Raw genomic sequence first — 25,531 nt, forward strand, 5'->3', positions numbered from 1 at the left:
AAAAAAAAAAAAAAAAAGTGTAGGAAGAGAGGTTTGAACCTACAACCTCTCCCACCTCACTAGAAGATTTATAGGCAAGCCCCTCAAGGGAAGCTTATTGCGAAAAACCCATCACTACATGAAAGCATTACTCTCTTGGACATTCTGTTCCAAGAGAGGGGGGCAAATGATGAACCCAAAATTATTCGGACCAACCAGGAGCTGCCACGTGTACCAGTCCAAGAAGGGACCGTCCTAGACCCAGAAGAGATCCAACGTGGACATAAGCCCTAGGCACGGCCTCCTCACAAGCGCGACCCCTCCCACCAGGCTCGGTCTCAGGCGGGGCCTCCTCACAGGAGCGGCCCCAGGCGCGGCCTCTATGGGCGTGACCTCCAAGCGTGACCTCCACCGGCATGGCCTCCAGGCACGGCCTCCGGGCGCGACCTCCACGGGAGCGGCCTCCACAGGCGCGGCCTCCCTTAGGCGCGGCCTCCACAGGCACAGCCTCCCTTAGGCGCGACCACCTCTTCACCAAGTTCTACGTCACACACATGACCTCCGTGGATAGTGCTCCACAAGCAAACATACACCATCTCCAGGACTCTAGGCCACTGCCTAGAAGTCACATCGCCCAGATAGACTCAAACACCAAAGGAGCTACCACCACACACGCAGGTGTCTATCTACTAAGAATCCCAACACCGCTGGGACACTCCCTCCCACAGGGAGATGGCCAGCCACGGAAGAGCCCTGCTACTCAGGGTCTCTATCTCTACATGGATTACTCGCCATCAAACTGGACTCTCCACACCGCCATACTCTGCTATAAAAAGGAAAGTATGCTACTCAATTGATCATCTTGAGTTTTATTCACTCATCTATTTGCTCAGAGAGATCTGACTTTGGCATCGGAGAGTCCTAGGCCGGAACCACACTGGTTCTCCGTTGTCACCCCTTGGTCCTTTTGTAGGTTACGGTACACAGAGGGACCGCTGACGATTTCCTTACGCAATAGATAGATAACGATGGAAATTCTGACCCTTGGATAGAGAGGACATGGTCTGATGTAACACGTCACATGGATAGATGATTGTGGCAATTCCGACCCTTGGATAGAGATGACATTGTCTGGATTAGCCATGTTTCAAATTTTACAGCCTAATTCAATCAAATACCCTCCCATTTATTATCATACATCTCCATGTATATCCATGCACGCCTACAGTACTCCAACCACTATAGTGTACTGTTCCACAGTCCTGGTCATGCAGAATTCCAGCAGAAGAAAGAAGAGGAAGAAAATCTCCTGCAATTCTGGCTGGTCTGGTTCAACCTTGAACTAGTTTTCCGGTTCATTACCTGACCCATGGTTCAAGATCTGGTTCACATCAGACAGCCAAATCATGGGTTAATTTTTAGGAGTTTAATTACTTCATTTTTTTCTGCTGAGTTGTTTAGACAGGCTAACGAAGTAATAGTTTATTCCAGACCAGATTTAGACATAGTTTCCTTATCTATTCCAGTTTCCTAGTTAGTGAGGACAACTCCATTTTAGCCCATGCAAGGAGGAGATTTCCTTCTTTTGGGCTATATCTTTCCTAGTTAGAATCTGTTTCAGTAATAGATATAGATGAATGGATGATGGTTTTATTGCTTTTTTCTTTCTTTGTTCTTCCTATTAAGAGCAACAGTATTGTAGCAAGGTTCTAAACTTGGTTTCGACACTGGTTTTAACCAGGCAGAAACTGAGATATGGTCAAAACTGGTTGAAACCACGGATTTTTTCCCAGCCAACTCGAGTTGGTGGTTTCAAGGCCCAGAAATATATTTTGTGCTCTGGTTTTTTCTACAGCCTATTTTTTACATTCTAAAAAACACTCAAAACAGTACTTGTGGTTATTGACCCAAGTTTACTAGTGTACGCACAATGTACTAAGAATCATAGTTGTCAAGGGCAACGCTTATTTATGCCAAATGATTTAAATGTTTTTATAATTGTTATTTCATTTACTTAAAATATTATTATTCATAAATAAACAAATCCCCCCCTATTCGAATCCAATAAAAAGTTAAAAATTCAAATTCCAAAAGGATAAAAAGTCAACCCCCTAGGGCATGAGTGCACAGAATGCCTTTTACCATTATAATACAAGTTCCCATAATTTTTTCTCACCCAAAAAAAAACTTTACTAACTATGAAGCATTACGTGCACACATATCCATGTATATTCAGTCTAGGCTCAGAACGTTGAAGAAACTGGTGAGCTTTTCCTTGACTGAAATTGGGTCAATTTAATCAACCATCCAGTTTGGAAAAGACTTGGCCAGTCTTAAAGAGACGACTTTTTCAACCCATCCAAGATAGTTCTAGGCATTTATTGCCGAAATTTCGGTAAATTTCGGTAATTTCGACACTACCGAGACGAGATGGGCTTCCGAAATGAAAAAAGTTCAAATTTCGTAGAAATTTCGGCATATTTCGGTATATTTCGTAGAAATACTGTGTATTGAGCAGTATATTTTAGTAAATTTCGGTACATTTCGGTATATTTTGGTAAATTTCGTAGAAATACTTTGTGTATTGAGTATTGAACTATTGACTATTATGAAGTTTATGAGTTATGACTTATGCACTTAAGACTTTATGAGTTTAAACTAAAGGCTACATTTGACTTTATTTTTGTTTCATTACTTTGTTTAAATTTCTTATTGCGTCTTTTAGTACTTAAACAATGTGTATTTAACTATTTTATACATCAGTGTCCGACCGTATACAGTCAATCAAGGGAGCAAACCCAAAACACCACTTTGAATTCATTTTTTTTGCAATATGAAGGTTTAAATGTGTTTATTTAGCTTAAATAAGGTTGTACAAGAAGTATCAGGCCTTAATATGGCCAAAAACCCATCGAGATGGAGTGCCGAAATATGGCAGAAAAAATACCATATTTCGGCGAAATTTCGGTATATTTCGGATATCTCGGTAGGCTCGAGATACCGATATATCGCGAGATATTGAACTATGGTTCTAGGCACTTCTCAGTTGGTATACTTGTTTAATAGGTACACAACACCAATACTTTAGGGTTCATCACCAATTAGAATAATCCAAAGACAGAGTGGCCTACTAATGACCCAACACTTACCCAAGTGCTAAAGCACCAGACAACTGAAGCAAGAAGCCAAGAACAGCCGACATGAGTATCACCGAGGTATTACTGAACGTCCAACCAAAGGAGAGGACACCTGGAGGATCGAGCCAAGGCATCAGAGCCACCAGAAAGAACAAAGTAATTGGTGTCGTCTTCCACATTAACCTGCTCAATAATTACAAAGGTCATGATCTAAAGACCTATGGCTTTGTAAGGAATCAAAACGAGAAAAAAAACAAAACAAAATCAAGAAGACATTTTGGTAGATAGAGAACATACGCCAAGGCAGTCCAGTTTTCCTGTTGTTGTAGGTTTGACCAGAGGATCTTATTGACTGCACTTGGTATGATCCAAGCCAATGCTACACAAGCACCGAAGAAGTGGAATTGGAGATCGGTAACAGTAGCCACAGCAACACCAATAGAAACTACAGTAAGTGCTAAGACCTGCAAGATTTAATAATGACAGCCCCAATCACAACAATAAGGGAATTTCCTTCTCAAAGTGATAATACATGTAATAAGTGCACTCAAAATAAATGTATGAATCATATACAGGGAACTCCTTATGCTTTGTATGAAAACAAGGCAAAAAGTATTCATCAACGTAGTATTTCAAAATGTAGGCAATGGACCATTGCCCAACCATGGGTTGGATAATCCTAGTTAACAGATCAAAATACCTAAATTATGAGGGAACAAAAAATTGCAGTCAAATCAATAAGTCGGTGACCAATAGAATCGCCAAAAGCTTTAGGTAGCTTAGCTTGCTTCCAAACTGCCCGGCACTGAGGAATTAACAGATCTTTGCCAGTGATGACTTGGATCTCGGGCATTCTTATCTGAAGGCCTAAAATGTCTAGACACCAGACTCTGTAGTCTGTATTAAAAGCACAGAATGTACACTCTATTTGCCTAGTGAGAACAAGCAATGCTTCTGAGTAAAGGTCATTCAATGCTAAGAAAAATTAAATGTACAAGAATGGCTTCCTGGACAGCCCAGTTAGGAGGCCTTCCTCTACGAATCTATTATCTTCCATGTAGCAGTTTGGCTGAGTTCCAAACTTTGCAGACAGGTAGGCATGTTAAGTTCAAATCCAAACGGAGTTGGACATTTAACAAAATAAAGCTTCAAAAATCCACTAAGAAGATAAAAATTCTAAAAATTTGGTGAAAAGAAAATGTATATAAAGGAAGTTGAAGATTCTAATGAGCACTGGGAGAATCTCAGGGACATTACAGGGTCCCAGAGATTGATACAGATAAAGGATTGTAAGGATTCTCATCTCCTATTTATTTCAATTGTTGTTTGTGTCTAGTACTTGATGCTAGAGATAGGTTTGTGCATTGTTGGAACCTATGCTAGATGTGCATCATTGTAGGGCATTTTTTTTATATATATTTTTTTTTATTTTAACCTGAATATTACCTGGGACCCGGGCAAGCCCCTAGAATTTTATTAGAACCAACCAACGAATAAAGAATATAAGGGGGGGGACATACCGCCTTACCCCAAACCAAAGGAGCAAAACTCTCACCTCAACTCTGGACCCGACCCATACAATCAAAAGAAGCAAGCAATAAATACTATTTCCGTAGAACTGGCAAGCCAGCCCTGTCTTCCCGAAGAATCCGCTATAGCTCCTCCGGTGGCTGGCTGCCACCGTGGTAACAGATGGATGAACCTGAGTCACAGGCTAGGTTGGCCATCCAATCAGCCGCCCTGTTACTCTCCCTAAAAGCGAAAGTAACCATAGCAAGTAGAACAAAGCAAGGCCAAGACTTCCTGAAACCAATACCAGCCCCTCCAGAGATTACACCACTTAAGATTTACCATTCTAACGGTGGACGCAGAATCAGAGTTGACCACCGCCCCAAGTCAAGGCACAGCTTCAAACCATCTCTCAAGGCTCTCAACTCTGCAATTGAATTTGTGCACTCACCATAGAAATTTGAGAAGGCAGCCAGCATAACACCCTCTTTGTCCTGATGACTCCCCCACCACCGCCCGCACTAGGATTGCCTCTACAAGCACCATCCACATTAAGCTTCACAGAGACGAAAGGCGAGCACCAATACACAGAGATGGGATGTTTCAGCCGGGCAGGAGGAGCCAGAAGACCCAATAACTGTAGGATTAAACCATCCCTTGGGGAAGACGATCTTCCAAACTTGGAAGGGTACAGGCCTCTCACCCAGAGTTTAACACACTCAATAATAGCACAAGCAGGTCGCCCTACTTTCACCATGTCTTCTGTTATTTCTTTCCTTCCATAGCTCCCAAACAATCAAGGAAGGTAAGAGTCCTGTAACATAGGCGCTTAGGCTGCTACAGCCCGCCAACCTATGCCAAAGGAAAATACGACTTCTGACGTCCTGAAAAGGCAGCATATCAATATCAAAAACACGTGAAAAAAACCTCCAAACTTTTGCCGTAGTGATTAGTGGCCTCCCTCTTAGGCCTCCCACAGCAATTGCATTTAGATGCCAACGGAATGCCCACCTCCATTAATGCCTCATCAATCGGGATTTGTCCATTAAGGAGCTGCCATGTAAAAAAGGCAACCTTCGTGGGCAGGGATTGGTTCCAAATCCATCTGGCATAGGCTACCTCCGGCGATTCGCACCTCACCTCAGTCCAGGCCGATTTAGCAGTGAAGCAACCATCACTAGTGAACATCCACACCAACACATCATCCTTGCCTGAAAAAGCACAACTACACTCTGAAGGACAGACTGCCAAACCCCAGGCCGAGTCAATCCGATTCAACAAGTCGTGCCTCCAAGAGCCATCCTCATTAACAGCCTCCTTAACACACAAGGATGTGTCAACCTGAAGGGCGGTGTCCATAAAGTCAATCAAAGGACCAACCCCAACCCAGTTATCCAGCCAAAAAAGAACATCTCCAGAGCCAATTAACCACCATGACCTGCCTAGAATGAAATCTTTAAGAGCTAATGCATTCCTCCGAGTTTTCGACTCTGAACCACTCGACCCAGCCAGAGCAGCATGATTACCTTTAAAGAATATTGCCACGTAAAAAGAGCTCCACAAAGATTGATCAGAAAGGATCCTCCACCAACCTTTGAGCCTTAGAGAAAGGCCCAAATCCTCCAAAAGCTTAACCCCCAAGCCTCCTTCCTATGGCCTACAAACCTTCTGCCAACTCACCCACTGCCTCCGCTTCCCCCACTCTGAGCTCCCCCAAAGAAAGTCAACGAGAATGCCACAGATTCTCCTGAGAATAACTTTCGGCGGCTCCAAAGTAGCAGGAACATGGATAGGAATAGAAGCAAGAACATGCTTTAACAGAGTCACTCGTCCCCCAGCCGACAAGAGCTTTCCTTTCCACTCCGCCACCTTGTTCCTAACTCTTCCAACCAGTTCATCAAAGAAACAAACTTTAAGCCTTCCAACATAGAGAGGGGGCCCTAAGTAAGTGATCGGCAACTCCTTTCTCACAAACCCAGTAACGGTCCCCACCATTCGAGCCCTTGCCACTGAGGCCTTTTTACCCAACACAAAACAGCTCTTTTGCCTATTCACCAGCTGCCCCAAGAAACTTTCATATCTGCTAAGAAAACCCAGAATTTGCTTCAAAGAGCTCTTCAAACCCCTGGTAAAGATAATGGTATCATTAGCAAACAAGCAATGGGAGATTCCAGGACACCCTCTTGGAAGCAGGAAATAAGAAGCCCTCCCCTCAACAAACAAATTTGTAAGACCCCTGCTCAGAACCTCTTCCGCCAAAATGAAAAGAGATGGCAACAAGGGGTCCCCTTGCCTCAAACCTCTGGAAGACTTGAAAAAGCCAAAAGCAGAGACTCCCAGGACTACAGAAAACCAACAATTATCTATAGTCTTACCAATCCAAGCGTCAACAAACCCAAACTTTGAGAGCACCAAATAGAGGAATTTCCACTCTAGGCAGTCATAAGCCTTCGCCATATCCAATTTGAGAATCACATTGCCTCCCCGGCCCTTCCTATTCAAGTCTTGAGCAACCTCTTGGGCAATGGATATGTTATCATGGACATACCTTCACTGGACAAAAGCGCCCTGCTCTTCCACGACCAAGGAGGGGAGAAGCACAGCCAATCTACAAACAAAAACCTTAGCAATAATCTTATAAGAAAAATTACAGAGAGTAATGGGCCGGAAATCAGACATTACCTCAGGGTTGTCCTTCTTCGGGGCAAGCACAAGATTGGCAGAGGTGAAGCTCCTAGGAAGGCTGCCCCCTTCAAAAAAGTCCTTAACAGCAGCCCAGCCATCACTACCAACAACTTCTCACCACACTAGAGCAGGCCTTTGCCTTGGTTCATAATGAGGAATCTTGTCGAGCTGCTATGTTACATTCATCTGTTGTTGATCGCTCTACCTTGCAGGCTGCTTCCAGTGCTCTTTCTATTACCACTACTGATGGTGGTACTGCTGCCCCCAAAAGGGTCTGTCAAGTGTGAACACTGCAACAAGCTATATCATACTAAGGCTCAATTCTGGAAGCTCCATGGGAAGCCTGCTGATTTTGAAGAAAAGAAAGGTCGTGGGAAGTCTAAACCCAAGGCTCATCTGGCTGATTCTCCTACTACTACTGTTGCTGCCCCTTCCTCTGACATTGGGCTTACTCAGGATGAGCTCCTAGCTTTCCGTCGCATGCTCCAGGCCTCTTCCGCTGCCTCTACTACGGCATCTGCACCGGCTGCCCATCCTGGTTCTTACTTTGCCTCAGGTATTCCAGTCGGTCTGTGTGCATAGGCTGTATCCAGTCCTTGGATTATAGGCTCCGGTGCCACTGATCACATGATTGACTCCTCCCATGTGTTTCATCTTTATTCTCCATCTTCTGGCAAAGACAGTGTTCGAGTGGCTAATGGTTCCCTTTCTCCTATTAATGGAAAGGGTTTCATACGCTGCTCTCCTACCCTTTCCTTAAAATCTGTTTTGCATTTTCCCTCATTTTCTACCAACCTTCTCTCTATCAGTAGTCTTACTAGAGATTTGAACTGCAAACTAACATTTTTCCCTTCTCATTGTGCCATACAGGATCTGGAGACGGGGCGCACGATTGGGGGTGGTAAGATGTAAGGTGGTCTCAACTTACTTGACACGGGTCAGCCTTCTGCTTTGCATTCGGCTTCCTCTTCAGTTCATCATTTACAGTCCATCTCATCACCTGAACTTCATCTCTGGCACTGTCGGCTTGGTCACCCATCCCTTAGTACTTTAGCTCTTTTGTTTCCCAACTTGATCACGCAATGTAATAGGAATGAGTTTTTATGTGAGGCTTGTGTTTTGGCCAAACAGACTCGTTCCAGTTATTCTTCATTAAATAAAAGAAATGCGTCTCCTTTTGCTTTTGTTCATTCTGATGTGTGGGGCCTTGCCCGTTGTACTTCCATTTCTGGTCATAGATGGTTTGTCTCCTTCATTGATTGTTATACTCGTGCCACCTAGGTATACAATGTGAGCCATAAAAGTGAAGTCTTCCGTTGTTTTCAGCTTTTTCATCGTATGGTTCAGACCCAATTCAATGCCACTTTGAAAACTTTACGAAGTGATAATGGAAAAGAATACATGGAGGGTCAGTTCCAACTTTATTTGGCTGAAAATGGTATTGTCCATCAGACCAGTTGTATTGACACACCTGCCCAGAATGGAGTTGCTGAAAGGAAAAATCGACATCTCCTTGAGGTGGCCCGGGCCATTATGTTTGCACGGCAGGTTCCTTCACAATACTAGAGTGATGCCATTCTTACCGCTGCTTATCTCATCAACCGTGTACCAACCCATGTCCTTGATGGTCGTTCCCCAGTTGACCTCCTCCAGGGTTCCTCCTCCTTTGTGGTTCCCCTAAAGTTTTTGGTTGCATCTGCTGTGTTTGCAATCATCATCCTCATAGGAAATTTAATCCACGGAGCATTCGGTGTATTTTTCTGGGCTACTCTACGACCCAGAAAGAATACAAGTGTTATCATCCACCTACTAGACGTATTTTTGTCTCCATGGATATTGTCTTCTATGAGTCCTTGGCGTATTATTCTTAGACACCTCTTCAGGGGGAGCAGGATCTAGGTTTTGAAGATGTGTCTGCTATTCTTCCGGCTCCTATTCAGGGGAAGCCCTCTGTAACTTTAGCCCCTACAGTGGTTCCTCATCAAGGGGAGTGTAGACCAGTCAATCAAATCCTTGTTGATAAAGTCTATACCCGGGAGCACAAAGGACAAGTTGAGCCTACCACCACCACCATACCACCTCTACAATCGTCTGCACTTGATCCAGATTCAAACCCTACTATATCATCTGGTAAGGATCCTTCTCTTGACTTACCTATTGCTGTTTGTAAAGGCGTTAGACCATGTACCCAACACCCCATCTCCAATGTTGTTTCCTATGATGCTTTATCTCCTTCCTATCGTGCATTTGTTTCTTCTCTTTCCTCTGTTTCTATTGCAGATCCAAAGTGGAAAGCAGCCATAATGGAAGAAATGACGACCTTATTTAAAAATGAGACATGGGAGCTAGTTGTTCTTCCTTCGGGTAAGAAATCAGTCGGGTACAAATGGGTTTTTGTTGTCAAGCAGAAGCCAGATGGAACAGTGGATAGATATAAAGCCAGGCTTATGGCTAAGGGCTTTACTCAGACTTATGTGATCGACTACCAGGAGACATTTACCCCAATTGCGAAGTTGAACACTGTCCAGGTCTTTCTGTCTTGTGCTGTCAACCTTGGCTGGGACTTGCAGCAGTTGGATGTCAAAAATGCATTCCTTCATGGAGAGTTGGAAGAGGAGGTTTATATGGAAGTTCCTCCAGGTTTTTCTTCTGACAAGACCCATGGGAAAGTTTGTAGGCTAAAACGGGCACTATATGAGTTAAAGCAATCTCCACGGGCATGGTTTGGTAGGTTTCATAAAGCCATGGTCTCCTGTGGATACAAACAGAGTAATGCTGATCACACTCTGTTCATCAAGCGAAAGGGAGAAAAGGTCATTCTTCTTATAGTTTATGTTGATGACATAGTTGTGACTAGTAATAATGCAGATGAAGTTTCTCACCTGAAGACTTTCTTGGGACGAGAATTTGACATAAAAGATCTAGGACAGCTAAGATATTTTCGTAGGATTGAAGTTGCTCGTTCTCCCAAAGGCATCTTTCTCTTCCAAAGAAAGTATGTTCTAGATTTACTATTAGAGACTGATTTGCTTGGTTGTCATCCTTGTGACACTCCTTTGGAAGCTACTACTCGTCTACAAGAGAAGGATGGTGATCCTGTTGATAAGGGTAGATATCAACGATTGGTGGGAAAACTGATTTCTCTCTCCCACACCAGAACAGATATTGCAGTTGCTGTGAGCCTAGTAAGCCAATTCATGCATGATCCTTATTCCACTCACATGGTTGTTGTTCTTCGTATTCTCCATTACTTGAAATCAGCTCCAGGAAAAGGGATCCTTTTGTCTCCTCATGACCATCTTCGCATTGAGGCTTACACAGATGCTGACTGGGGTGGTAATCCTGACAGGAAGTCTACTTTAGGCTATTGTACTTTTGTTGGAGGAAATCTGGTCACATGGCGGAGTAAAAAACAAAATGTTGTAGCAAGATCTAGTGCTGAAGCTGAATTCCGTGCTATGGCCCAGGGCATATATGAGTTATTGTGGCTTCAGAGTTTACTCCTAGATATCCATGGTTCTGTTCATCTTCCAATGATGCTGTATTGTGATAACAAAGCGGCAATTAGCATTGCCCACAATCCAATGCAACATGACCGTACCAAGCATGTGGAAATCGACAGACACTTCATCAAGGAGAAATTAGAGAGTTGGCAGATTTGTATCCCTTTTGTGAAGTCTGAAGATCAACTGGCTGATGTCTTCACCAAAGGGTTGAGTGGGAAGTTGTTAATGTAATTTCATTGTTTTTATGAAAGTTATAAACACAAGGGCTGAATAATCACATTGATTATTCTAGCCATTCCCTCAATACTGTTTTGTTAACAGAAACCTATTCCATTAAATAGGCAGACCCTCTTGTAAGTGCCAGCATAAACAGTAGCAGTGGGTAGTTGGAGAATAGAATTTTCAGGCCATGTTGCCATCTTTTATGGGAGAATATCCTTGTTTCAACAGCTGGGATAGCTATGGGTGAGAGACCCAGGCTTAGAAAGCCATCCCTTACCCCCTTCTTCTTTTATCTTCCCTATATCCTCTTCTTCTTCTTGTTCTTATCCTTTTCTATGTTCATCTTTCATATGTAAACAGGAAGAAAAAAAACAATAAAAGTTTCAGTTATTCAATTTGTTCATCCTTATTGTGCTGATCCTGGCTGCAATCGATCTCCCGTTGGGTTCCCTGGTTCGAGGTTGATCATGGCTGCATTATCAAATAGGAGCCTTGGCTGAAGGGTTATTCCAATTACAAGTTGGTTCCCCCTTCTGCTGGATTCTGTTCTCGAGAAGTAGAGGATTACAAATCTTATTATGAATATGGACTGTTGTTTCTAAAATTCCACACAAGCCATTATCCCTTTAAGTTTGTTATTTCCTTTTCCCCCTTCTATTCCAAGTGCCAGAAAACCCCTCTTTCAACTTAATTGCAAATTAGTCTCCAGTTTCTCTTAGCTTCACACAAAAGAGTCTTGAAATTCCATTTAATTACAGAATCACCACTACCAATGTTATTTGAGTTGTCCATCATCTGGGTGGGCCCATAGCAACCCATAATCAAAGTTACTGAACCAGGGATCCCATCACTTGTGCTATCTATCCAATATTCAGAATCACCAAATCAAACTTTGACATGGCACAATTAGGTGGACCATATAAAAAGGCCTTCCCACATGGGTCATGCAAAGAAACTTCTGCCTTAAATATATTGATTGAGAATATAACACTCCATCACTCACTAGCTTATTAATTTTCTTTTAGCACGGCAATAAAGTAAAATAGAAAATATATTAACAATGTTATTAATTGCTTGATATCCTACTTAAGACAAATATATATTTGTATTATTTGACTAATGTATAACATAATGACACTGTATGAGCCAGTAATGTATCCATGCCCATGTCAAAGGTATAATAATAACAAAAGAGCAAAATCAAACTAGCCAGTAACAGTGGCAACACTTACCTTCTGGAAAGAAACTGTCTTCCTGAACAGAAGAAATTCTGCTAGAACGATTGTTGGAGTTACAGCAATCTTGGCCATCTGATAAAAACCAATGCTGAAAATATAGAAATTATAACTTACAATGTCCATAAGAATATGATGTGGAAAGAAACAGCATTTTCATAGCTCACCTATTAAACTTCAAGCTGACATTAGCCAGGCCATTAGAGAGAGACATCACCACCCCAAGTGCTAACAAGGAGGAAAATGGAGTTGTCTTTGAGGGAGGGGGTGCAGGAAGAAGTGAAAGGGTGTTGAGAATGGCCATCAATAACCAGCTCAATGCATAATGAATGAACGTGAGGACGATGGGATAATTGAAACCAACTTTGCCAAGGACCTATAAGGAAAAAAAGACAGTTGAAACAACAAATCTCAGTACAGTACAGAATTTATAAATAGAATCACAGAATCAGAATAAAAAGGTCTATGGAATTACCAATTTGTTCATCAATATAATGCCAACAGAAACCAAGAAATTGAACAAAAGAGCAACAGTGGGACCACATATTCGTTGCTGTTGACGCTTTGCACCTTCAGAAGTACGCAACTCATTAAACAGAGAAGCTCGCAGGTCTTCCAATGCTCTGCCTATATTAATGAGGAATCATATCATGGAAAATAAGCTTGTGAGGATATATAAAGAATAAGAAAATAAACGAAAAGCAGAGGCCCGACAAACCGCTATTCAGATCTTAAAACTTTATGAAGAAAATTTTGTCAATCAATTTAATCTGTAAAATATGTTGATCAAGAGGACATCAGACCACTGATCCGACAGTTCATAATGTCCCAGAGACTACGACGTAGAGATCAGCCTACTGCAGCACAGATATGGATGGATGATGAGTTTAGAGGCTACCGTATTGCTAGGGGGATGGACATGATTTCAGCCCCTGATCCCTAGTTCAATAGTTGATTCCAGCCCTGATTTCAGCCCTTGGTTTACTTGGATCGAGATTCCAGCCCCTACTTGCTTACTTGGATCGATGGAGGTCTTGTTTGGTTTGATGGTGATGCAAAACCAAGGGTGTACTCAAGGAAGAAAAAGAAGAAGGCTGCTGCCTACCTTGGCAGCCAGCCACGATTTTGAGTAGGCTACAGTCCAGCAGTAGCCCACGATTCCACTGGGTTGTTTTATGTTTTATTTGTTGAGTCTTGTAGTGAATCAGTGAACCGGTTGGTTCAGCTAGTCTAATTTAAGTGGTGGTCCCATAGTTTAGTTGAGTCTTTTATTTATTTAAGTTGTTATTAGAATAGTGAGTCTCACATCAGCCTCTATTTAATTGGGCTGGTAGTGTCTTATAACTCAAGAAAGTCCCAAAATTGGAAGTTTCTAATTTTGAGACTTTCCAATTTTGAATTCTTGCTCTCTTTATTTCAGTTTATAAAAGCAACCCAGGAAGGCAAGCAACCCACGATTTTGATATTCAACTACTGCTACGTTCTTCATCCCCTTCAAGTTCTCAAGCCATTAGAAGCCTCATCTCTTCAACCGAGCTGCTCTGCTGCTGCCAAACCTACTATTCTCAGGTTACTTTCTATTTTTGAGCCTAACCTTCTAATTCCATTCCCTCTCCCTCCTACACTATCCAGTCATTTTTCTTCAAGTTTTCAGCAAACCTTCCCCCCTCTAAGACCTCTACTCGATCCTTGTTTCATATTCTACCCAGCAGATTTACTTTTACAACAAATCTCCCTAAAACTCCATTAAGCCCTATTTTCCCAGCCTGCAGATCAAATTGGCAGAGACAATAGCCTGCTGCAGATTTGTATTCTTAGTCCCTTTTACCTCCTACTGACCAGACCTATTCCCTCACCTTAACCCTAACCTAGACTTACCCATTAATCCACCAAACCAACCCAACCTCAAGTACTAGTTGTCAAGGCGTAGCCTAGGCGTCCAGGCACCTTGGTCGACTTGGACGACTTGATCACCTAGTTGGTGCCGACTTGATTTTGGACCCTCTCCAACGCCTTGGGTCACCTAGACGCCGTGACAACTACGACCTTAACCCCATCGAGCTGAACCTTTTCCCTGATTTCAGATCCTGTTTTGGGACTGGTTGAACCTTCATTCCTGTCCGACATTAGATGGAGTGCAGTTTAATTTGTATTTAGTTTATTTAGGTTTATTTGGTCTATTTGGTTCTTTATTTAGTTTATTTGGGTTTAGTTGGACTATTTGGTTCGATGGGTCGACCCACCGATCAACCCATGGGTATTTTCACTTTTGTTATGTTTTATTTTTACTTTTACTTTTTACTTAGTATTTTATTCCAATTAGGATGGATTATTCTGTTTAGGGTTAAGTGTCTTATAAAGCCTTGTAAAACCCCACGATGGATCATTATTGAATGGAATTGAAATTAAAAGAAGGAAAGCTCGGCTGCTCTCTCTTCTCTCTACTGTGGACTGCTTCCCCCCCCCCCCCCCCCCATTGTGGTACTCTTCTTCTTCTACCTCTCTCTATCATTCGGCCAGGTAAGCTTCTCTTCTCTTCTCTTCTCTTCTCTCCTCTTCTCTTCTTTTCTTCTCCTTTCTTATTTACTTCTCTGCTACTGTGGACACTAAATCCCCCCCCCCCCCCCACGAATTTTAATTCTGCCCCTTTTTCCCAGTTTATATTAATCTCTTAACAGCACTTACTTTGGGGCATCGAATGCACTTCAATTTCCTTTTTTATTTCATGAATACCTTCTCCAATCCCCACAATTTCTGTTGTGCCTATTATTCCCCTGTTTATGACTATTATTAATTAACCCATTAGTTTAGGGACTGCTTGCATTGATTAGCTTGCTGTCCTATCATTTAGTGGCTGCATGTTAGGGTTTTAATCATAGCACTAATTATTTTTTAGAACTTTGAACCTAATTGCACTCAATTAAGTGTTTTGCTGTCATGTCCCTATCCCCATGTTTGTCCATGGTTTTTCTTGTAATGTTGCTGCCTCTTAATTAGGATGTTGATTGCTTATTACTCTTTTATAACCTGTTTTACTTCATGTTAATCATCCTTATATGCTGCTGCCAGTCTATCTTCATAACTTTCCCGGGGACATTACCTTTAGTCTAACCTACCCAACCAGCCTTATAGGACCCTAGTCCCTAGGGTGTCCCCTACATCAATCTCGATATCAGAGCCTAGGTTTAGGTATCTAGTTGCTGCTGGTTGTGAGTCTAAGTGTCTTTAAGTTACCCCTTTGCATGTCCACCCGTAGTGGTAAAGTGTATCAAGACATGATGGACTCTCCTACCACCTCAATTTCACCTGATCAGTGGACTAAATTACTCCAACAAAGTAAGGAGACCTGAAGGCTCTCCAAGCTAACCAAGAGCTGCTAAGAGCTACCAATGCAGAGCTAGTTGCCAGTAGGAAAGAACTGGCAGCACAAGCTGCTAACATCCAAACCATCACAACAAGGCTTGCAGCCATGGATGGGAAGCAAGGCCGTAATGTCCAAGGCAATGGACCTAGGAATGAGATTCCCCAACCTGATTTGGACAATTATGACAACCACTCTGATGGTCATGATACAATAAGGGATAACTTCCTAGGCAATGGACGTAATAGGGGTAGTGGTAGAGGTCGTGGGCCATGTGGACAATATGGCCCGACGTATCCCACACCATCTGGGGATGATTATGGTTTTGATCATTATAATAGGGGTTTCTATGTTAGGAAAATGGTCAAGGTAGAGGCACCTTCTTATGACGATCACATTGATGCTAAAGTCCTATTAGATTGGATTAAGCAAATGGACCCATACTTCGGTTTCTATGAGATGTCCGAGGAAGTTCGCTTCATGTTCACTAAAATCAAGCTTGCCAGAGCTGCCCAAGACTTCAGGACAGAATTAGAGTACCAACAGAACAGTTTAGGACTTGAGCTAATGACCACTTGCAGATGTAAGAGAAGTTCAAAAGGGAGTTCTTGCCTACCACCTATAGGCTACAACTGTTAAATCATATGAACACCCTGAAACAAGGGAAGTTGTTTGTAACTGAGTACATGGGCAAGTTCAATGAATTGAAAATTAGGAGCCGTACTCGTGAGGATGTTGAGCAAACACTCTCCAGATTCCTCACTGGACTTAATTCCGACATCCGGTCACAGATGGCACCTCACTTGGTGCGAGATGTCCCTCATGCCTTTCGAAGAGCTCTTGAAATTGAACCATCAAGGAGGACTTTTCCTCAAAAGAAGAGCTTCCAGGCTGGGGGACCTAGCTTCCGAAGGCCCCTCCCAAATGCACCTAATTTCCAAAGGCCTCTGTTAACCCACAGCATCAAATTGACAACAATAACAAGGGTAAATGCATCTTGGGAGCAGCTCCCATGAAAAGTGGTCAGCTCCAGTGTTTCAAATGCCAAGGATTTGGACACGTTGCAAGAGAATGTCCCAACAGAAATCTTTTTGTTTGAGGACAAGACCACGAGGACTATGACCCGGATGACACCTGTTATACCATATAATGGCCACCCAATACTGGTGCGACACGTGGCATCGACAAAGGTGTTTGGTCGGGCCTACCAGGTCGGCCTTACCCGCATCACACCCGCAAGGACGGTCCAATGATCCACCCAGGGAAGCGAAAGGAAGGTAACACGCCTCTGGGTTCAGCTAGCCTCTCTAGGACAAGTCTACGTGCCTTGGCACAACGTCTTCCACTATGTATGGTTACTCCACAAAGGCTTTGGCACATCATCACCCACTAAGTAGGGTTACTCCATAAAGGCCTTGGCACATCATCACGCACTAAGTAGGGTTATCCTGCAAAGAAAACCTTCTCCCATGCCGCAACGGCATTAATGGGCATTTATTGATACTCACCAAACACGGCTCCCAGACATATAGGAGGCCTTATCAGATAGGGATTCTCCATAACCTGATAAACAGGAACACTCCACCGCCTGACGATAGGGGGGCTCCATCATTGGTCAAATCAAGACCTTTACGTTACCACATCAATCAAAGGGAACCAACCCTATAAATGGGAAGGTAACACCCCATGCAAGAGGATCAATTTTCTTGAAACTCCTACTATTTCATCTATTTGCAAAAGAGACCTAACTAAGGCATCAGAGAGTCCCCTGCCGGTACCCCATCAGTACTTATCTCCCTTGCCTATTTGTTATTTTGTCCAGGTCCCCATCCTTGGAGGGCCCACTGGAAGTTTCTTAACACAACAGATTGGCGCCGTTTGTGGGAACGATACTTCTAATCTAACCCACTTAATTATTCTCTACCAACGGTTGAGACAACACAAAACTCGCAGCCAGGCCTAGCAGACATCCTCCCAAGGGAAACGCTGGCCAAACCAGCCGTTCCGAGAGATTAGCCTCACGGGTGGAGCGACAAGCAAACCAGGAGAATCCGGCTAAGGAGCCCATAGCACCAACTCCTGACAACCTAGTGGGTAGACATGTTGAGCTGGCGATAGGAGGGCTTCCACCGCCACCACCCATTCCAGCCATAGTGATACCAGAGACACTGGACCCTAACGCTCCGACCACTAATGTGCAGGTCCAGGATCTCCGACTCCAAGTCTTGCAAACCAATGCCTTTCTCAGAGACATTGTTAAGCAAGTGGGTCCTGGTAGGGTCCCTATGCCGCCTTTCGTGGCACCCGCACAACAAATACCGCCTCCGGCCCAAAATCCTCAAATACCTTCAGTGCAAACCACACCTTTGGTTCGAAGGTTAGAAAGACGAGCGGGATCTTTGCAGCCGTCCCACCATGAGACGATGGTTCCCACTGTTCGGACGGGGACACTCCCTACATGCTCCCCATTAGCACAGACTCATCCAAAAGAACGTGGGGCTCGTGCCTCAACTATGGCACCAATCAAGGCAAAGAGATCTTCCTTAAGAGAGCAGCATGCAGAGAGCCAGAGTAGGCAGTCGAATGGGTTACAACTTCGAGGACTTGAAGAGAATCATACCTCGCACAATCTTCCAAACGTTCACCGGAAGACGCACGGATGAAGCGGTAGACCGAGTCAGAAAATCATTGTATCCAGCAGACTGACAAATCAAGACCTCGAAAGGAGAATACAAGACCTCGATGCAAGTTTTAGGAGCCTTGACAAGCCAACATTGTTACCCGGGCATTCTCTCCCAGGGGATCATCCATTCTCGACAAAAATTATGAGTGCCACGTTGCCGCTCGGGTTCAAACCACCCAACTTCGTACCGTACGATGGGACAACAGACCCGAATTACCACATCAACTACTTCAACCCAATGCTGACTATCTACGGCGGTGGTGATGCGGTTTCTTGCAGAGCCTTCCCGGGTCATTAATGTGAGACCCACCTCTAAATTCGATCTCACTAAACTTGTGTACATTCAGGTTCAAGTTCAGCAACCATGTATGCCTCCATGTTGTGGGTTGTATCGCTTGTGGATTCGGACCAATCCCCTTGATTCGTCAATGGAGGGTATTGAAAGCCAGCCCAATTGGCCATTATCGAATCTGAGGAACCTGGCGGAACCCCGCACATAAGTTTTGCATACGAGGTATGCTGGGAGGAGTGCATACAAAACCTATCAATCTCTTAGGTCGGATCATAAGTAAGAAACTGTTATTATATATATATATATATATAACTAATGTTTTATTTGCATAGTATTAGCTGAAAACTAAACTTTCTCCTGTGGGACCCACATACCCCGTCTAGGTCGAGCTGCCCGTGTTTTATCACGACCGGATTCTCAATTATGTCGCAGGACATCAATCCCGGGACTAAACTATAAGTTTTTAAGGGGTTAATTGTCTTTTAATTAGTTTAGAGAATCACATTAACTACACCAATTCTAGTTTAGCCAAACCAAACAGACCTTACTAGCCTTTACTATATAAGTAATACTTAGTTTTAGGATTCATTTTAACTCAAAATAAGAACCGAATTCTGCTCTAGAGAAGAAGTAGAGAAAAGAGGGAGAATTGGAGAACTTAGCTATTGGAGAGAGAAGGTTTGGAGATCAAACGATCTGTTGGGTTGCTACTACTCCCTCCTTGTTAATCTCCTTAAGGTAGGCTCTTAATCAGTTCTCTGCTGAGTTTATAACTCAAGCAATCCAAACCTTAAGAGTTGGTGTTTTTTATGTTAAAGATCCTAAATCCAATATGCAATTGGGTTGGATTGGCCCAATTGGTATGCTCTTCATCCTCCCTAAGCCAATTTTGTGTTTTGAGGTTGTGCATGGCAAGATCCATAAAAGAGAAACCTAAACCACTACACTGTAAGACGCACCGGATGGAGGTGTAGCCCTCCAACCGGTTAACCGGTCCCAGGGGACAGCCTCTATCCGATCCTCCCCTGCTACCTCTGTTTTTGTCTTAAATGCTTAGGGCTTTGGTATGGGTTTATTCCATGAGCTAATCCATGTTATGTACTATTTATATTAGGTTGTAGTCTGTTGTTGGTGAGGTTTAATTATAGGTTGGACCTTCTTTTGTTTGGCTCACTCTCCAACTCAAGGTAAGTGGAATTGACCTTAATTTTTGAGTGTTTATTGTTGTTTTTCCTATTTATGCTTGTTGCACCTGTTCATTCATCATATTAGAATTACGTTCATGTATATTTATAGTTTTTCTTTTGCATTAGTTGTACGCATGATATTAGGTTGCATTCCATAATGCATATGCATAATATATGGTGATTTATGAATGATGAGATTGACAAATGATAATGGAACTAATCTGTTTTACTCCTTACCATTAAATCATATGACATTCATGTTAGAAAATGCATATAGTTAGGCTTTCATAAACCCAATGCTACGACCCTTGCCAACAGGGGTGAGGTGTTGGATAACCCATGGTAGGTCCGAAGGGATGATTCCGGAATGCCATTTGTCTGTCTCCTAGGTCCGATGTGTACTTTCCGAATGGGATGTATAGTAGGGTTAACATTGGGGGTTTGCCGGGACCGATGCGTAATTCCGGTACTGGCAGGTTTCCATCGTAGCAAAGTGGTATTCTTAGGGTCCAAAAGGGATGATTCTGGAACTGAGATTATCATACTTGTTACAGTAGCATTTAACCTCATGAAACCTAGATCTGTTGTTAGTTGCATGCTTAGATTTAAGACATGCATAATGGACTATTTGCATCAGTTTGTATGTTTTCCCTCGCTGAGCTCATGGAGCTCATCCCCGCAGATATTTCCTTTTTCAGATAGTAATCATAGTATGACTGGTTGTGAGGAACCAAGGATGGGAGCGGTTGCTGCTTTGGACTTCCGCACCGATGATGGTTATGCGGTACAGGAACTCGAAGTACATGATGCTTCGTGAGTGTGCAATGCGTTCGTATTTCTGTGATGTGGCCTAATGGACTAGGCTATGTTTCTTTTGTGTTTATACATTATTTTTGTTATAGAAAAGCATAGAGTGGCTTTTACAACCTTTGAGCTTGTCTTTACTTTTGAGAAGTTGTATAGTGTAAATGCAAGTTTTTTTTTTTTATGAATAAAAAATTATATTACCAAAGCCCGAGGGGGGCGAGAGGGAGAAAAAAGGGGGGAAGGAATGTACAAAGGGGAAGAAAAGGGGGGGGGGAAAGCCCCTCTCCCTGTTAAAGGGGGGGAATTGGGCGTAACAGAGCACTATCAAGGTCCCAGGATACAACAATATGTCTGTTCCTTGGGGAATCTAAAAAAGCCTTGTGGGACAAAAGACTAACCTCCCAAGAGATGGCTTTCCAAATCAGGTCAAATGAACAAGATTTGGGAGTCCATCTTCTAAGGTTCCTCTCCATCCAAATGTGATAAAGGGTAGCGCCGAACATAAGCTTACCGATGACGTCGCAGGTAGAGCAGCCCAGGAAAGTCATGACCATCCAAAGCCCCTCTCTAGCAAATGGTAGAATACTCCTGCTGCGAACCGGATGAACGACAAAGCTTTTTTCCAGATGGTGGAAGTGAAAGGACAGGCGAAAAAAAGGTGGTCAATGTCCTCGGAGCCATTCCAACAGAAAATGCAAGCGGGAGGTACAGGGATTCTTCGATGGGAAAGGAAGGCTTAGGTTAGGAGGCAATGGTTAAGGGTTCTTCAGGCAAGGAAGTTGTGGCGGGGAATGTGGCCTTTGAACCAGACTAACTTGTGCCAAAGGACAGGAGGAGCTTGAGGTCTAACCAGGTTCCAGGCCGATTTAAAGCTAAAGAGGCCATTGTTAGAGGGAAGCCAACAAACCTTGTCCGCAAGACCAGGGGCGGAAGGGGGAAGGGGGGAGGGAGGCCCAGATCGAGGAGAGGGGTGGGGGAAGGGGGGAGGGGGGAGGGGGGGACCAATTGCCATTGGAAATGATGGAAGAAAGAGGGGCAGATTTTGCTATCCTGGAGGAGTAGATTTCCCTAGGTCCAAAGTGGTTATAGAGAACTCCAATGGGGTACCAGAGATGGAGCCATAAGGAGGTGGAGGACCCATCAGATATGGAGGATGAAATGGCTGAAAGAGCCAGAGGGCGAAGGAGGAGAATTTTGCACCAGATCCAGGAGAAGTCCTTGGGGGAGGAGACAGTCAGATGGAGTTGTTTTTTAGTAGTTGAGAATAGACCCATTGAACCCAAATGGAGTCATGCTTAGTGCAGATTTTCCACATAAGTTTCAGAATCCCAGCCGTGTTGGAGTCACGGATGCGGCGGATGCCAAGACCTCTCTCGGATTTGGAAAGGCAGATAGATTTCCAGTTGATCGGAAGAGAACAATAATAATAATAATAATAATAGCAGTAGTAGGAGAAAGTATAATACGCTTATCACTTAAACTCTCTCCTACAACTGCTATTATTATTATATTGTTCTCTGCAGCTGCATTTTGATTCCTGTATCGTTATAATTGTGAATGCGAGTACTATACTTGCGATCCTGGTAGTTGTGTGGATGTCAGTTGGCATCCAGTCACACCATGCCCTTATCCACTAGGCCGGGGTGTGACAATTGAGTGGTATCAGAGCATTCGTGCTCTACTCCTATTTACAGTCTAATTAACAATACAGCAGCATCTTAGACTCATTAACCTGAAGGTGAGTCTACTTTAGGCTGAAGTAAAAATTTCAACTAAAAACACTTTAATTATATAGAAGTAAGAAAGGATGTGTGAAAATAGCAAGGAAACATAAACTTGAAAGAGAAACCTAGAATCCAGAACACAATGCGATAAGAAAAGTCATAAACTTTTATATATATAAGCTGAGAGTTTGGTTTACAAAATTACAGCAATGAATGCTGTTGGGTTACATCCTTTTCAAGTAAACAAAGAAAGGAGTACATAGTCCTTACAAGTAAAGAAACTGAAAAGCTAAAACTAAACCAAAAGGTAACCATTATACCATCTCTACTGTGGTGCTGGTGGTAATGCCTGCCCTAAGAAGTGAGACGCCCACTGAGTTAGCTAAGTCTCTACTGCACCCACTCGCCCGCTAAGCTGAGCAAAACCCTACTCCACAGTCCTCTCCAGAGAATCAAGATGCTTAAAGAGCTGTCCCCAAGTAGTGGCATCCTCTGGAATAGGAGGGACAGCGTAGGAAGAAGAACCACCCACATGACCAAAAGTGGGTTGGTTGCCTGTAGTGGAGCGACCCCGCTTTGCTGCCCGGGAACCTCTCAAAGCAACTCCAGTCTGTGCCCCCTCTATGTTCTTCTCGACCTCCATCAGTACCTCAACTCCTGGGGCACCCTGTATCAACACTAGGGAGTATGGCATAGCTAGCATGCTCATCTTACGCAAAGAAATGCGATCTAAATTCAATGTCTTGTGAAGCAAAGTCTCCTCAAGCTGAAGGCTTACTCCCCAATGCATGAATATCCTTGTAAGAAGCCTCCCATATGGCATGTTTCCATCTCCGGGGTTGTCACTACGGTTAGCCATTACCCGCATAATGAGATAGGGCAAGCACATAGGATACCCCACGTATAGGGAAAAGGTAGCAAAGACCTGGATGAGAGAGATCTCGGTACGATGTCCTACCTTGGGAACTACATTGTGCCCATAAATCCTAGAAAGAACTCGAGCTGAAGGCACATATTCCAACTCGGACTTCACCTTTTCATAGGAATTTCCATCTGTGAGAATCAAAAAGATAATCTCACTCTCTACTTCAGAAAGAAATTCCCCCACTTCAATTCTTAGAGGACGATACCTCCTCTCTCCTTCAGCTGAAATCCCTAGCATCTGAGCAAGTTGGGCGATGTTGAAGGAGAAACGATGCCCCTTCACATAACTCTAGATAACAAAGTCATCCTCCCCCTCATGCCTGTAGGTCATGTTACAGTAAAAATGTCGCACTAGGCGAGGGTAACATGCAGTGTTAGGTTGTAACATTGGGAGCCATCCCAAAATCTCAAACCTCTCTTGGACCTTGGAAGAAGCCAAGTCTTCTACATTAATTCCTCTTTCATGCTCAATAGGCAGGTCCATCAAGTAGTCTGCGAATTGCTCCTCAGCAAGTGCATTTTGGAACCAGAAATGGTCGAAGTCTGGGCCCATTGGGGGAAGACCTCTTCCCCTACCACCTCGACCTCCCCTGCGACCTCGAGCTGCAGCCATAGCAATAGAAAGGCTGCAAAAAAAATTAGAAAGGAAAAAGATTAGGACAACGACTATGTTAAAAAAAAAAATAGGAATATTAGATCATATAGGAGACGTAGAGTTTAGGGAAGTATAATCAAATACATACAAAGGGACACTTAGAGAGTCTTAGGAAGCTTAGAAAAGTTTAAAGTTTCAAGATGGACAAGAAATTAACTAAGAAAAACCATACAAACATTTTCACTAACACATGACTTGCACAATCTAGTACATAATTAGGTGAATAGCTTATAGATAAGAGAAAATCAGTAAAGAAGAAGGTAATGGAAAAGAAAGATAAGAGAGTAGTATTAAAAACATTAGGAGTATGTTAGATTCCAAGGTAAACAAGCTATAATGATAAAAAGACCATTTGGACGTTTTTACAAACACTAGTTGTGCACAGTTGGTGTATTGCAAGAATACAGAACATAAAAGTGGGCAGGAATTATGAAAATAAGAAAGAAAGAGAGGAGGGTAGTATTATATGCATGAAATGGGTAAACAAAAACAAGGAATAGAAGAAATGTATAAGAAGTACCAAAAAGATTTTTACATTACCCCAGAACTTAGGAAAAGATAAGAGAACTAACTTATGTTTATGAGAAGGGATGAGATTTGAGAGATTAGGAGTTTGGATCACTTACTTGTAGATTGGAAGACTAGATCTTGTCTTAGGATGCCCCCAAGTGTGTTAGAAGACCTTTAGGTAAGTTCTTGAGAGAGCTAGGGAGTGTTGAGAGGGAGAGCCAAACATTTGAAATGTTTTAAGTGAAACCCGATTCTTATTTATAAAGCTACTGTAACGCCTACCGGTCGACCGGTAGGTAATTTTGAGATTTTTACCTTAATCCGGTGCCCTCCGACTGGTACCTTTTCTGAGCCCAAGAAAGGTATCCCAACTTGCTAGAACACGACCCAATGACATACACCTTCATCCATTGGGTCAAACAGTAGATTTACATATTTTTTTATGATGAGAACTACTATAAATGTATAAAAGTGATTTAAATATTTGAGTATATAATGTATGTGTTTATATTTAAATTGATGTATGATTCAAATAACCATCTTGCTTTTATGTTTAAGAAAATTTTTAACTTGTATCATATTGCAATGTTTTTTATAGCAGTCGGGAATGACGGCTCGATACGCCACCATAACACAAGAATGAGATACACATTAAGACAAATCGAATAATATCATTACAATGATGACAACATTGATGAATTAAATTGTAAGCTTGGATTGATGATCAACGATCGAAGATATCTTCAATCCCACATGTGGCATAACCGAAACTTGATGACTAGGGACATCAATGTCATTGAGCGAAGGGTGGAATACCTTCAATTCCATACTACCCGCATTGGAAGCATACTAAATCGATGGGCGGACCAAGTCCAATGCCTTAGATAGGGCATTCTAGTGTATGTTGTTGCTTAACCCAAATACATATTATTGCATCTATACTTTATTGTTATTGATGCATATCAAACTATTGTTGCAAGAGCTAATAGTTTAATCCTTTTCTCTGCTGATCAATTATGGAGGGATCTCACCCGAACGCTTGCCAACGGATGAACACCTAAGGACTTGGTAATGCAACCTCTACTTCTAATCCCATAGTAAATGATCAGACAGCG

General features: G+C 42.9%; 1 protein-coding gene across 1 annotated transcript in view; it reads right to left on the reverse strand.

Moving 5' to 3' along the window:
- LOC122662039 (nucleotide-sugar uncharacterized transporter 2-like) overlaps positions 1-25,531 on the reverse strand; it is a 51,908-nt gene that overhangs the window by 21,398 nt on the left and 4,979 nt on the right. Inside the window, exons 2-6 of the mRNA XM_043857591.1 lie at positions 12,749-12,900; positions 12,441-12,649; positions 12,271-12,364; positions 3,414-3,580; positions 3,129-3,299 (exon numbers count right to left, since the gene is read on the reverse strand). Coding sequence (XP_043713526.1) covers positions 3,129-3,299; positions 3,414-3,580; positions 12,271-12,364; positions 12,441-12,649; positions 12,749-12,900 — 793 coding nt within the window. The remainder of the gene's footprint in view (positions 1-3,128; positions 3,300-3,413; positions 3,581-12,270; positions 12,365-12,440; positions 12,650-12,748; positions 12,901-25,531) is intronic.

The sequence above is a fragment of the Telopea speciosissima genome, chromosome 5 (genome assembly GCF_018873765.1).
Source record: "Telopea speciosissima isolate NSW1024214 ecotype Mountain lineage chromosome 5, Tspe_v1, whole genome shotgun sequence".
NCBI classification, from domain to species: Eukaryota; Viridiplantae; Streptophyta; class Magnoliopsida; order Proteales; family Proteaceae; genus Telopea; species Telopea speciosissima.